The sequence below is a fragment of the Mytilus trossulus genome, chromosome 14 (genome assembly GCF_036588685.1).
Source record: "Mytilus trossulus isolate FHL-02 chromosome 14, PNRI_Mtr1.1.1.hap1, whole genome shotgun sequence".
Classification (NCBI taxonomy): domain Eukaryota; kingdom Metazoa; phylum Mollusca; class Bivalvia; order Mytilida; family Mytilidae; genus Mytilus; species Mytilus trossulus.
In genome coordinates this window covers 33,384,948-33,400,040 of record NC_086386.1, presented here as the reverse complement: position 1 = coordinate 33,400,040, position 15,093 = coordinate 33,384,948, and the positions used below count along the sequence as shown (strand labels likewise).

Here is a 15,093-nt window from a genome sequence, read left to right as displayed (position 1 = left end):
CAATATTTCATTTCAGAAGATTTTGATAATGAACATGACAAAGACATTCATTTATGTGAACAAGATTTTTTCAACCATTTTTTAGTTTGATTTTTCATATGATTTAAAAAAAAATATGTACAATTTATAATGTTTGAGTACGTTTTGATGAGGTTAGATTAAATGAAATGATCCACAATTTTATATTTTATTAACAAAATATTTATAAAACAAAAATTAATTTAAACTGTAAAAAAGAAAATCACAAGGTTACCAACATGTCAACCAATAAGAAACTATCACAGAATCTATACGTAAAAATGATATTTGTTCAATATTTACATATGTTCGTATGTGTTCATTGATACAGACGCGGATTGAGTATTAGGATTTGGATCAACATATTTACTCGCATTTGTTTGAATATCCTCTGAGTAGTCCGAATGTTCATCATATGTCTCAGACACACCTTCGTTAATTGAATTATCAATGGACGTCGTCATATGAGAAATAGAAGAAGATCTTCGATTGTTCTTTCTAGTTGCATTTTGGTATCGGAATCTGAAACATAAATAAACAATTATTAAAATCACATTGTTAATCTCAATTGATAAACATATAGATGTGTGTCCTGTTTTATCGAAGAAATTTTTTTTGTGTTAATATTCGAAGTTTCCCATTTCTGCATACTTAGTACTCATTTTAGCCTCATTCTCGTAAACTTTTAATATTTAATGTACACTGTTTATAAAATGTCAAATTGTTTGAAACTCTAACATTTTCATACCCACGCTCAGATTTTCTTAAAATTATTAGGCACATTATCTTTTTTTAATTTACGGTTTGAATGCTCTTCAACTTTCATATTTAATTTAGCTTTAAATTGTTTTGTTTCAAGTGCCACTCTGGCCACTGATAAGTCGTATTAAGTCAAAACGCGCATCGTGTTACTGTGTTACAAATTAAAGCCGAGTAAGTCAGATTCATGTTTACTTTGGACATTTATTAGATAATACATTTTTGTTTCAAATATGACATTAAATAACCTATTTTTACCAGAGACAATTAATGTTTCTTTCATGTTGTTTTAAGCCAAAATGTTTGATTATTGAAAACCATTTGAAAACCTTGTTCAAATGCTTATTATCAATGGCTTGATACGGTTGCAGGTGAACGGTTGTCTCAGTATTCAGTGATTCTATAACGAGGTTTTTACGGATATATGAGAAAAGTGTGATTAAGTATAAGCTAAAGTATTCTTTGAAGTATAAAAAGTTGTTCGAAATTTGCCAGAAGTTTACAATGCAGCCGCTCGTGTATATGTTATCCAACTCACCAACCATTTTTAACTTGGTTATTTTAAATGTGGGTATACTTATATCAACTTATGTAAATATTATGTTTTCTTTTTTATGGATAGGTTTTGAACGTTTATGTCCTATATATGCTTTGATTTGTTTTGCATTACATTGAGAATGGAAATAGGGGATATATATACAGGACAACAATCCGGCCAAAGAGCAGACGGATTTGATAGTGACATAAGTTCATAAAAAATCCTATGCATATGTTGTTTTATTTGATTAATAATTTATGTTCGTTTGAGTTTTGCAAATTAGAATTCAACTACTATTATCAGTGAAAAAATTAGTAGCAATTGAATTTGTATTTTTAAATGAAAAATGGCTATGATTGTATACTTTTATACCTGTATAGAAAATTTTATTTTTCTTATACTTAATGTATTTTAACTTTGCCTATTTCGTCAATTTCACACGGATGTGTCTGCTAAATATGACAATATCGAAAAGACACACAAAAGAGTTTTTTTTTCATTTTTAATTTTAAACAATTTTTCTATTTTTCTTTCTAGGCGTTATGTATTCAGGTTTAGTTTTCTGTAATTAGTTAATACTTTAGTTTCTTTGTGTATATCTCTTTCATATTCATTTGATAAAATTTACTGTTTGCAATAGCATGAATTGTTCTATATAATAAGAATGTTCTTATCCCGGGCATAAAAACAATGCCGTATTTTACGAAACCTTTTCAACTTTTGATCTTCAGTGCTGTACAACTTTGTACTTTTTTCACTTTCGATCTTTTATATCTGGGCGTTACTGGTGAGTCTTGTGTGGGCAAGGCTCGTTTTTGGCGTATTGAATTTTAAACCTGATGCTTTTTGTTATCTATAAATCATGTTTTTCTGTGTCTAATATGTTCTCCTATTTATTTGTATTGTAGTCCTGTAATATTATGTTGTCATTTCAATGTTATATTTAACTTTGCCATTAAAGTGCGAGGTTTGGCATGCCTTAAAACAAGGTTCAACCCACCACTTTTATTCCCCTTTAAAAGTGTCCTGTACCAAGTCAGGAAGATGGTCATTGTTATAATATTGTTCGTTTCTCTTTGTGTTGCATTTTAACGTTGAGTCGTTTGTGTTTTCTCTTATTTTTGAGATAAGACGTGGCACGGTACTTGTCTATCCCAAATTCATGTATTTGGTTTTCATGTTACATTTGTTATTCTCGTGGTGTTTTGTCTGATGATTGGTCTGTTTCTGTGTGTGTTGCGTTTCGGTGTTGTGTCGTTGTTCTCGTCTTATATTTAATGCGTTTCGCTCGGTTTTGGTTTGTTACCCCGATTTTGTTTTTTGTCCATGGATTTATGAGTTTTGAACAGCGGTATCCTACTATTGCCTTTATTTGAAATTCAGTTTTCAATTAATAATGACGATAATATTAATAACATTTATGATTAATTGTAAGATTAAACTGCAATAAAAAACGACAATAAACCATTTAAAAACAAACGTAAATATTCTGACCCTTATTTAAATCATCTTATAAATGATATTTAAAAAAAGGAAAATAAATATGTAAATTTCATTTAAATTCTTTCATTACTCTTTACAAAATGTGTATTGTCTATTGATGTCATTGGAATTTTTCATACGTTTGATTATAATTTTTGTTATTTTTAAATCAGTTTTTCACTTCTCTGTCTTTTGACATAAATCTTATACATATATATTAACTAGATATACCATTCTATACATGCATGGTCGTATTATATTGTTATAAATATTAAATGGCGAAGACTTCATTAGTCGGTTTGACTTGTGTATCATCCAATTTGTACTTGATCAAATAAAATATGTTTGAACTGAAATCAGTTTATTTTGATATTTCTTTATTTGTAAATGTATTGAAGGAACTTGTTAAAAAAATAATATGACAAACATGTGGTTTTTTTTTTGCTTAAGAATTTCACACAATTAGTTACTGCTTAATATATCACTCCCGATTGAAAGTTTGTGTTTAACACAACCCGAGTACTTAATTCGGGATACATAGGCCTTTGATGGTTGACACATGACGTAAATATACAAAGTTAGCATATTATAACTTACCCTTTTGGTTTAAACCCGAAGATTTCTTTAGCTTTTTCTCTGAACACTTTGTTCCAAGCAGCATACCAAACAAAGTTGAGCGAATAATTTGAGTATTGAAATAAATACATCACCGACCATGCAACATCCTTCTTCGCGTTATTTAAATCATCTTCAAATTTCACATAAGAATCGTAAATAAAGTATACACTTATAGGGACTGTTGAGCATAAAAAGTATGCGCTGGTAAAAAGTAACATTCGAGTGAGTTTCTTACTGAATTGTCGTCTATTACCTCTTTTTCTCTTGCTATGCCGTGACTCAACAATAGATGTACTCCTAAATTCATGATGTCTTTTTAGAGCTCTATAAACGAACACATTCAGAATCAGCATTATTAAGAAAGGCAACGCAGATAAAACAACAATATCTATATATACAAAAACAAATTCCCCGAAGTTATGGTATTTTTGGTTTAAGTCATCGCATTCTCCATCTTTTATTCCATTTGTCCAGAAGAAATGTAAGTCTATCCCTGCTAATATAATAAATAGAACTGAAATGATGAGACAGGTTTTCTTCATAGTGGCTACACGCATATATAAAAATGGAAAATTTGTTTTGAGAAATCTATCAATGATCATACAAACAAGAATCCAAGAAGAGTATTGCATAGCAATATAAATCACAAATAAATTAATTTTACAGCTTGCATTTGACAATGTCCGAATGTCTATTTTAAACGCATAGTTAATCCAATAGCGTAGAAGGCCATCTAACAACACTGTTATATCCGTTACGGCTAAAACTACTAATAAAAACAACGGCGTCCGTCGCCAAAATCTCATCTTTTTCAGAACAGCAATGCTTAAGCAATTTCCAAAAACTCCAACAAGGATTAGGACGGGCGACACATACGTCCATAAATAACTTTCAATTGAGTGTAATGTGGCGATTTCATCAGTGTTGAAACTTTGTTCTGAAGCGGTCGTACTAATATTTGAGTTGTTTAAAAAGTACAGAGATTCATTTTCATGAAATGACTGCAATACTGTGGTCATTCCTGTTGTATTGAACAAAGTTAGATATGACATGCTCTTTCCTAAAGCATTTAAATTCGCAGAAAAGTTTTTCGGAGCATCCATTATTGCTAAATATCACATTTTCTCAAGCAAAATGTTTGTGCTACAAAATAATAAGTCACATCATATTAAGGTACAGTTCACATGTGTTTCTAATCGGATATCTCGCATTGTTTTAACAGTGTCCTCCAATATTATAACAAACCACGTGGCTAAGTGTACTCCAATATAGTTACAAATTGCACACTGTGTTCCTACTTAAAAAAGTTCGTGGAAGCCTATCCAGTTAGAGATATGAAGTGAATGAAATGAAATCATGTATTTGCATATGATATAATCTTGTTGATTACAATGTCATTATCTAAACTATGAGGACCCTTTTATCAAATTTCACATACCCAATCAGGAAGTGTTCTTAATCAAACATGGGTCTAGTCATTTTTTTCTGATTTTTTTTTCAAGATCGATTTATTATGTTTCTATTTATTTCATAAGTATGCATGCATTATAGCAAAAGAGACATTTTTATGCACTTGTACTTACAAACCTTGTCATACAATGTCCGTTTGAATGACTTGTATTCTAATAAAGCATATGTGATAAGATGGATAAATATATAAATCGAAAAGCTTATACCTTTAAAAAGTTTGAAACAAATGTATGCCATTGGTTATTGAAATATCATTTTAACATAATTTAGTGTACGACTATCAATACAAAAAGGTACATTTTTGTGGCATCATCACTGCTATAATGGGCCGATTTGTACCTGAAAAATAACACTTAAGCTATTAATCCGGATTCTTTTGTAAGGATCTTATATCTGAGCGCGCTGTAACTTCATGATTGTTTCCCTTTTGGCTAATTTACGTATTAATTGTTATCGGCAAATTGCATTGCATTCGGTTCCTGGCAATATCTGCATCTAGTTTTAATGAAACCTACACAAACGTAAATTTTATCTTTTAAATAATCCCTGCTTGTCCAGGTTAAAACACCAATCAATACACATTACGAAAATGGTTAGCCATTAAGCAATACATACAGAAGTTCTTATATAAATTTGTATATTACATATTTAGTAAACTAAGTATTTCTAGACTCCTGCAAATTCTCGATAATTTGACTTGCTCAATCTTATTATTTACTTTTGAGTAGAAAGAAACCCAAGGATTACGATTGATGAATTGATACTCTATGGTCAATATAAATATTGTGTCAAATCTGGTTAGTACAATCAATGCATGTTATTCATAACGACAACAACACAACAATAAAGAAAGAATTTAATAGTTTGGTGAATGCTGCAATTACTAATAAAAAGGGAATCTGACCAATACTGCAATTAGTATGAATGAGTGGCCATCGGTCAAGGCTCACAATCACTAATAATCCTTGGTTTTGCCCCATCAAAACACAATAGAGATGGCAACAATTGATTATCCTGTTCAAAGAAGGTGATGTGGTAAGATTGCCTATGAGACAAATGTCAACTAAATTCCAAATAAATTAGGGCAATGCAAGTTACTATAAGGATCTTAAACAATGGACAACGCTGATATCGTAGTAAGACAGCCCTGATAAGACAAAAGATGACACAAATAAAACAAAATAAGGAAGTGGTCTGACAAATGCAAAGATAATAATCGAAATATGAATGTGACGGCCATCAACCAACAATCACTAAACTACGTACACTTTACTTGACACATACACACTCTCTTACTGCAGGAAGTTCTTACTAAACAATATTGTTGTCAAGGAAAGTTATAAATTGATGTTTTACTCCAACAACGTAAACACATTTAACAAATTTGAATGGTTGTAGAACCTGAAGGGTGCCAATTTTTCCAATTGAAAACACTTGTTGACTGTCATTTTATTATATGGGGTATTTTATTAATGCATTGTTCTCGGCCAGATAGAAAGTGTCTTCTAAGCTCCAGTGGCATTTATATCATTCATCATTCGCAACACGTTTTATACGATTATGTAATCAATTCGAGCTAAATGCCAATAGCTCCTAGTTTATTTTGAATTCACCAATCTTAAAATTAATTAAATATTATTAAATTTTAATCAATTTATACTTTTAAGCTCATTTTGTATAAAAGGTGACATGACAATTTCTATGACTACTACACTGATTTGGTCGGTTGCTATTACTTTCAACTTCTTTTGATCACCTCCTTACGCTTGTTTCTCTCATACTTACATACTGCCCTAATGACACATTATTAATGAAATTGAACATTGCATTGGCTTTCTCTATCAAACATGATTTCGGATAGCTTTACAACTTAAGGCCGTTTAAAAACCGTTTTTTTATTTAAGGTATTTGGTGAACTTTGTTGTATCGGATTTGCAACCCCTATTCTCACTGGACGTGACTGCAACCTATATATTTGAAAGGGATCACAACATTATCAAAAAATCGCCTCTCTTGGCATATAAGGCTCTATAACCAAATGACAGATTATACTATACAAACGGGCCTGTGTAATGGTCTCGGCGTTCAGGTCGAAGGACCAGACATGAAAGATGTGAAATAATTCAAACAAGACGCCAATTGCAAACGGCCGAATTGATAACAAAACAATTTTCAAGAAAAATATCTATGACAGATATGATCCAACGACAATCAATGAACTACAGGCTCTTGACTAACTCTACCTAAAGGGGCACTAGCTGTCAAATGCATGCTCCCCAATTTAACTCAAATTTTCATATTTTTTATTATAACCATGTAAAACATTTTTCCAAACTATTAAAAGTATAAAATAAACAATTTACAAGCCATTGTCTGAAAAAGATTTAATTTCGTTTCGTGTGAATTTTAGCCTAGATGCCATTCAATTAACTTTCGTGTTGACCGTCTATGACCTTATCAGAGATGTAAACATAAACTTAGATATAAATAAACTAACAAACTCGTGCATTTGAATTTTTAAAGGTCTGTTAAAGTTTGTATTAAAAATTATGTTTATCGTCGTTTTTCCCTGTACAAGAATGATTTTTGTGCATCGAAGCAGTCAATTAAATTATTTACATTTGTTTCGCTTTTAATGTTGACATTCTTTTCATTTAAATAACCGTACGCAGAAAATGCATGAGTAAACATTAATACGGATTCCATGAGGTCGAATTATTCACTTGCAAGTGAATAGTTCATTATCAATGTTTATCAGCTTAATTTGACAAAATTGAACCATTTTAGCTGCTAAAAGCGAATTATTATTTCACTATTCCACTTTCATTAATGATTGAACAAAAACAATCATACTTTTTTTTTTATATGTGCCCCTTTAAATGTATTATTTGGTCCATTCAAATTTCCTTCACAGATCAGACAATGAAACGGTGGATTAAATGAAACACAGTGTCATACTTGTTCCAAGTGATACAATGGATTCGAGTGTGTTCTTTCTACTGGAAACTAGCCAGTTCTGTACTATATTTATATTACAGATCTACAGATTCTCCACAAGTATGCACAATATTTATTATCGCTAGAACAAGTTACATTTCGAAAGCTTACAAAATAATGTTGTGAACTTTTCTAAAACATATATTATTATAAATGGATGACGCAGCTGAAAGTAGCTAAGGAGTTGTAGAGACCAGATGCTACTTTAACATGTATAATATCAATATACATATAATTCCACTTTCGATAATTACATTAAATGACTAAAAAGTTATATTTTCTTCGTTCATTTGTACTTCGACTTTCTGGAAATTGCTGAACCTCAGTTCTAGTTAACCTTTATCAGATGCATAGATTATATACAAGTAAACTATTTTTACGATTAAGATTGTAAAAGTCTATTCACAATTTGATATCAGTTAGATAAATTTAGATTATTAAACGATTTTTATTCAAGTTTGTGTATTACAATGCCATTATCTTAACGTTGACAACAATTCTATCAAACTTCACATGACCAATCAGGAAGAATAGTTTTTGTTTAAGCACAATGTTCAGATAGCGAACTGATACACAACAAAGAAAAGGTCAAATGATGAGCAAATGTGCTGTCTAACCCAGATGTGTCAATAGTAAAAAGATTAATTTCAGAAATTTGCATACCTCCACAATTCATATTCTATCAAAATCGCTATTTAACTCTAAAAAATCTACTTTGATTGGTTTTTTTATTTTTGTTTAAATATTATAATTGTTTTTTTTGTTCCCGTGTTTATTTATTTTGTGTGTAAATTGTGACTTTTTTAAACGAATGACTGACTATTTTCTACATATTAATTGATTGATTGACTTGCATTTACTCAAGTTAAAGTTAACGCTTTTTTCGTTAATACTAATCTCAATATCTATATAAGAATAATAAATTAGGAACAAGAATATAAAACAATGCAAACATTTATTTTCAAGGCTACATGTATATTGATTAAATACTAAAATGAACATTTGATAAAATATGAAGTGGTTGAACACCTGACGCACATGGGTTGTAAGCAGAAGGTCTGATAGGTTATCGCATTATCAAAAATTATATGCATGTATTGAATCAAGAACTAATGCTGATTTTTGTAAATGGTCTCAGAGTACATAATTCTGTTGCTATGAAACATACGTTAGTTGTGGACTAGAGTTAAAAGAAACTGGTGACGGCCAACTACAATGTATTATTCAAGAGAGGAAAGAAGAAAAACGCGCCAATATCAAAGCACCGACTTGAGACCAGGGTAGATTTTATCTTCTAAAGACCGTTAGATGTTATTAAACACATGTGTTTCAATTTAAAATGTGTCAATGTGTACGAAATTTTATTGTTTTGAACAGTACTCGTGTTTTTGGAAGTCCCTTTTGAAAATGACATATACATCATCTTTTCTTTTCAAAGTTCCCATTACTATACAAACATTTGCCAGTGACAGTTGACAAATTTGGGTGGCAAATGTACTCAATGTCATCAACATCTTAGGATCAGTACTTCGATACTGTCATGGTTTTAAACAACAATTTCTAAGATTCTCCTCGTTGATCCTATAACTTCTCAACTATTTATGTTATTATGCTTCACTGTTTTGCAAATATTTGACGTTGAGCGTTCCTGGTGAAGGTTAATCAGACGCAAAAAAATTATAACGTGTTATTTTTATTTGTTAAGTCGCATCTACTTTCACAACTATGATGCCTGCATGCAGCTGAATCTGAAACTTGATAAATAGATAAAACAACTAATTTAAGAGAGGGTTGAAAGATACCAGAGAAACAGTCAAAATCATAAATCGAAAATAAACTGACAACGTCATGGTTTAAATGTAAAAGACAAACAGACAAATATTAGAACACAAGAAAAATCATAGAAAACTAAAGACTGTGCAACACGACTCTTGACGGGTAAGCAGATCCTGCTCCACGTGTTGCACCTGTCGTGTTGCTTATGTTATGACAAGCCTAAAAGTAGTCTGATTCAATCGGTAGTTCCCTTTCATGAAATGGGAAGGGGATTATAGTTACGACGTGAGACACCTATCCGATATCATGTGTAAAACGGTTATTCCATAACGGTCAACAAGCTCTAGATGGCGAATTTATGGAGGGATGATTTTAATTTCACCATTAGATACGCATGTTAATAGCTTCCGTGTGAGCAACAACCCTCTGTCAAGGAAATCATGACAGGAAATACATCCAAGCACGGGAATATCGTATCAACTGGGAGGTAAATACTCCATATCAGACGCTGCTTGAATGGTCGTACATACAAATGAAAAGTTCACAATTGGAAAGCTGAAATCATCTTGTTTGTCGTTAAGTTTTTTTTCAACCGATCCCCATTGTCAATTTCTAGATGTAAGCCAAAATATAAGACAGCCTTAACTGTATCTGTTGTATCCCTTATCTCTTGTTCGATTAGATAGATGCGTTCAACACAGTCACAATTTTTGTTTTATTATTTAATGAGAGAACATCATCTTTAATGCGGGAAGTAAAGTTAAAGGTAAAAAAGAAGTTTCTTAATGAAGTCAGCCATACAAATCATACAGTAGTGGCTATCTGAATCTGAGTTTAAATTTTACCATTATACTATTTTGTTGACATATTCATGATAAATGTTTATTTGAAGAAACAAATGATATTAATATATGACTATAAAGGCAACAGTAGTATACCGCTGTTCAAAACTCATAAATCCATGGACAAAATACATGAATTTGGAATAGACAAGTACCGTGCCACGTCTTATCTCAATATCTCAAAAATAAGAGAAAACACTATACTACAATTTCCTGTTTACAAAAATTTTGAATTTTTCGAAAACTAAGGGTTTTCTAATCCCAGGCATAGATTACCTTAGCCGTATTTGGCACAACTTTTTGGAATTTTGGATACTCAATGCTCTTCAACTTTGTACTTATTTGGCTTTATAAATATTTTGATATGAGCGTCACTGATGAGTCTTATGTAGACGAAACGCGCGTCTGGCGTACTAAATTATAATCCTGGTACCTTTGATAACTATGCTTATGAAATAGGTTACATGGTTGTTCTTTTAGAAATACTCAATTCTTGATTGGTGCTACGTATATCGAGGTACACATGGTACATGTTAATCAAAGCGGTGAGGGAAATTACAAAATCATATAAATGACATAAAACAGACCTTCAACTAATAATAACCGTTTGAAGGGAAAATCCCCATTATAAATTTAACAAATCTAAAAATAAGACTGCACAACTAATAAATAGATAGAGGAAGATGTGGTGTGAGTGCCAATGAGACAACTCTTCATCCAAATAAAAATTTTAAAAAGGTAAACCATTATAGGTCAATGTACGACCTTCAACACGGAGCCTTGGCTCACACCGAACAACAAGCTATAAAGGACCCCAAAATTGCTCTATTCAGTTGGTTGAATCTTTTTTTAAGTAGCAATCTTGTACACAGAACCTATCAACAGATACACACATCAAACAGATTTCAAGTCATGTTTCTGATGAAATCTTAGAAGAAAAATCTTGGACAATATATTACGATATATTTTCTCTGATGCATGACATTTTTATATATCTTCTTTTAAATTCTTTCTATTTATCGTTTTTTACAACTTAATCAATTGTGTCGTTTTTATTCAAATTCTCACTTTTTTTTATGTACACAGGCGCTTGTCTCACAAAAAAAATCGTAAAAGGGAAATTCAAGCCATTGACCGAACCAGCAGTCGTAAATAAGTCAGTACTATATATAATATAAAAACCATGCCTTCTTACTCACCCCAATTCAATCTATTTCAAACAGGAAGTTGTAACTGAACAATCATGTCGTTGTCAATCAAGTTATAAATGATTGAGTCTATTCGACAATGCAAATAAAGTTTACGATTTAATTTGGCTCTCAGGCCTGACAAAAATACCCTTTTTGTATTTTAACAGCAATTTAAAGCACTTATAAACTGTAAAATGTACCCTTTTTACGTAATTTTTTAATATACTGTTATCGGCTTATAAACCTCTTCGTTTTCTCATAAATCATCCACAGAGTTTATTAACCACTAGAAAAGGTATCACGAAATTATGCAATGAATATACATGTACACCGCATTGCAATAGTCACTTAGGTTGACTTGACAAGCATTATTAACCAATCGGTCTTGGAACTATAAATTGTCTTTTAACGAAAATAGGCATGCCTTTTATTCTTTTCTCAAGTTTTTTGAAAAGTTAGTGCTATAGTGAGTTTGATTTTTATACCGACTATGTGGTATAGGCTTTGCTCATTGTTAAAGGCCGTTTGATGACCTATAGTTTGTAACTGTTGTTATTGATCTCTTGTGAAGAGTTGTCTCTCTGGCAATCATACCCCATTTTCTTTTTATATTAAAGTATGTATGTACAAAATTATTGTTCCTCAATCTGCCACGAAATAGCTTACATTTTATATGGATAAATAAATAGAAGAAGATCTAAGCTTCACTAGCCATGCGTTTTGTTTATTACTATTTGACAAAATATTTTACAAGACATTCTGTCAAAGATAAGAACAAATAATTATCAAACAGTATCAAGTCAAATCTGATCTTAAAACAGAGGGGTCCATGTGCTTGTTTACAACCGCATGATTAACATCCATTGAAAAACATTTATCTTTTCCACATATTTGCATTATCTCACATGTAAACGTATCGTAGCTGATAAAAAGGCTTTCTAAAATGCATATTTTTTTTTTAATAAACTCTACCTAATAAAAAAAAAAAGTCTCACCTAAACGTATAATCTATAAATGAATAACAACCTAAAAAAGGTCCTTCTAAATCATGCAATCTATTATTTACCAAAACTAACTTTTCATATTTAACGATACTGTTATGTATAAGGGCATTGTACGTACTCCGTTAAGTTTGTAAACCGATGTTCAGTTTCATCTCACAACTTTGTCACTTAATTATTAGGTAAAACACGGGGGATAAGAGATGAAAATCATCACAAAACTAATTATAACCTTTAAAGTTGTATTCTTTTTAGATTTTTTTTTAATATTTCAGGTGTAGTTTAATTTAGAAAGTTATAGGACCAAATGACCTTTTGTGCAAAATTAGATATTATGGCCCTATATGCATCCGTGTCTATTATCTCCTAGGAATGGACAGTAACTTGAACTTCCTCTATAACATAAAAAGAACATACAATGACCATAGGATTGTATTATCATGGATGTTTGTTTAAATGGAGATGCATCCTCATTCCGTTTGATAAATCTGCCAATCTATACGTTTATATCTGTAAATAGTTTGTTACTTCAGATCAATTGATTATATGTGAATGTGCGAACATTAATTTTGATAAATTATAGTTAATCTAATTTAATAATGAAGTTCACAAGATTGTATTGATTACATGAAATTAATATGGTTGCGTTGCAAGGTGCTGCATAGCAATAACATAATTAGTCACTAAATAACTGCATTCAAACAGTGTGTTCTATACTATTACTATTCGAGTTGTTTCTCTTTTTTTATACGCATAACAGCTACTTTAAATGCCTCCATGACAAATCTTTTTATTCTTAAAATACTATCGTTTCTGCATGTAAATTATAATTTCAGTAAATATTTTCTTGTTATTAATAATTAAACTCATCATAGACCATGACGATACCATATTGATTTTTTTATATTCGCTAGACGCGTGTTTTTTAAAAAAAAAAAGACTCACCAGTGAAGCTCAAATAAACAAATGTTTAAAATGCCAAATAAAGTACGAATTTGAAGAGCATTTAGGACTAACACACTGAAAAATAAATAAAAGTACATCTCAAAATTAATTCCTGGCTGTGTATATAATGTACATATTATTTTCAAAATCTACTAGTACTTTTACTTAAACTTAATTTTATAACTATTCTATTATTATCACGACAGCAATTTATATTGTAGACTACAATCAGAGAATAGTTATAAAATTAAGTTTTAGTACTACTAGTTTTATTTTGAAGTTAACTAATATTTGATTATCCTTTTTCTTTTTATATTTTGTTTTGTGTCGGTGTGTGTGTATGATGAAATGCAATGCAATGTAAAAGCTACGTGACACAAATAGTTTTAAAGATATACTCATTGAGTAATCATGGTTAAAACGAAACTACATATTCACACACGGAATAAAAGGGATTTCTTTTTCACAATTTGAATAAAGGATTTATTTGTACTTGTCATGGAATTGATTGATACCATGGAACCAGGAAGATCGCATGGATATGGCAAAAGAAGTGGAATGAACAGATAATGTCATTTTGGACTGATTTGCATGTGCAAAATAATCATATGTCTCTTCAAAAAATAGTAAAAGTTATGTATAAATATCTCCAAACTTTTCCGTTGCTATTTAAATGCCTCATTTTTAAAATGTTTTGTTTACATAAGACTTAAGTGACCAAACATCAATATGTTTTGTAAATCTTAAGTATATTCTTCACACCTATGAAGTGATGTTTCTTTAATCCAAATACATCAAATGAAAATTGATTGTTTCTTGAATTTACTTCATTTTAGCTAACCTGGCCAAAAGGGCCTAGTGAGCTTTTCTCGTCACTTGGCGTCGGCAGGTCGTCCGTCTTCGTCTGTTTACTTTGACAAAAATCTACTTCTTTAAAACTTCTAGACCAAATTCAACCAAACTTGGGCACAGTCATTATTAGGGTAACTTGTTTAAAAGACATGTTCGGACCCAGCCCGACTTCCAAGATGACCGTCATGGCTAAAAATAGAACATAGTGGTGAAATGGAGATATTGACTATTGTATCTCAAAGTCCAAAGCATGTAGAGCAAATCTGACAAGATAAAAATGATCATCCGGACAAGATCTATCTGCCCTGAAACTAACAGAAGTATCAGACAACATAAGCTTGGGTTGCTGCCCCGAATCTGCAATTTTAAGGAAAGTTTTTGGTTGTAATCTTGAAAATTATTATAGATAGAGATAAACTGTAAACAACAATAAAGTTAAGCAAAGTAATATCTACAAATACTAGCTGATTATAATTAAAGTTGTATTGCAGGAGCTGTCTAAATAGCATGCATAGGTATAGAGATGTCTTCCATGTCAACATATCTGACCTTTTTGAAACTCCAATATATTTCTATTTCAAAACTTTACTTATTATTATGAGTCT

General features: G+C 31.0%; 1 protein-coding gene across 1 annotated transcript; it reads right to left on the bottom strand.

Moving 5' to 3' along the window:
• Positions 1-317: 317 nt before the first annotated feature.
• LOC134697684 (psychosine receptor-like) lies at positions 318-4,727 on the bottom strand. The gene is made up of 2 exons (XM_063559967.1): positions 3,395-4,727; positions 318-540 (listed from the first exon to the last, which is right to left on the bottom strand). The coding sequence occupies exons 1-2, from the start codon at positions 4,516-4,518 to the stop codon at positions 318-320; spliced, it is 1,347 nt and encodes a 448-aa protein (XP_063416037.1). The 5' UTR covers positions 4,519-4,727.
• Positions 4,728-15,093: the final 10,366 nt, after the last annotated feature.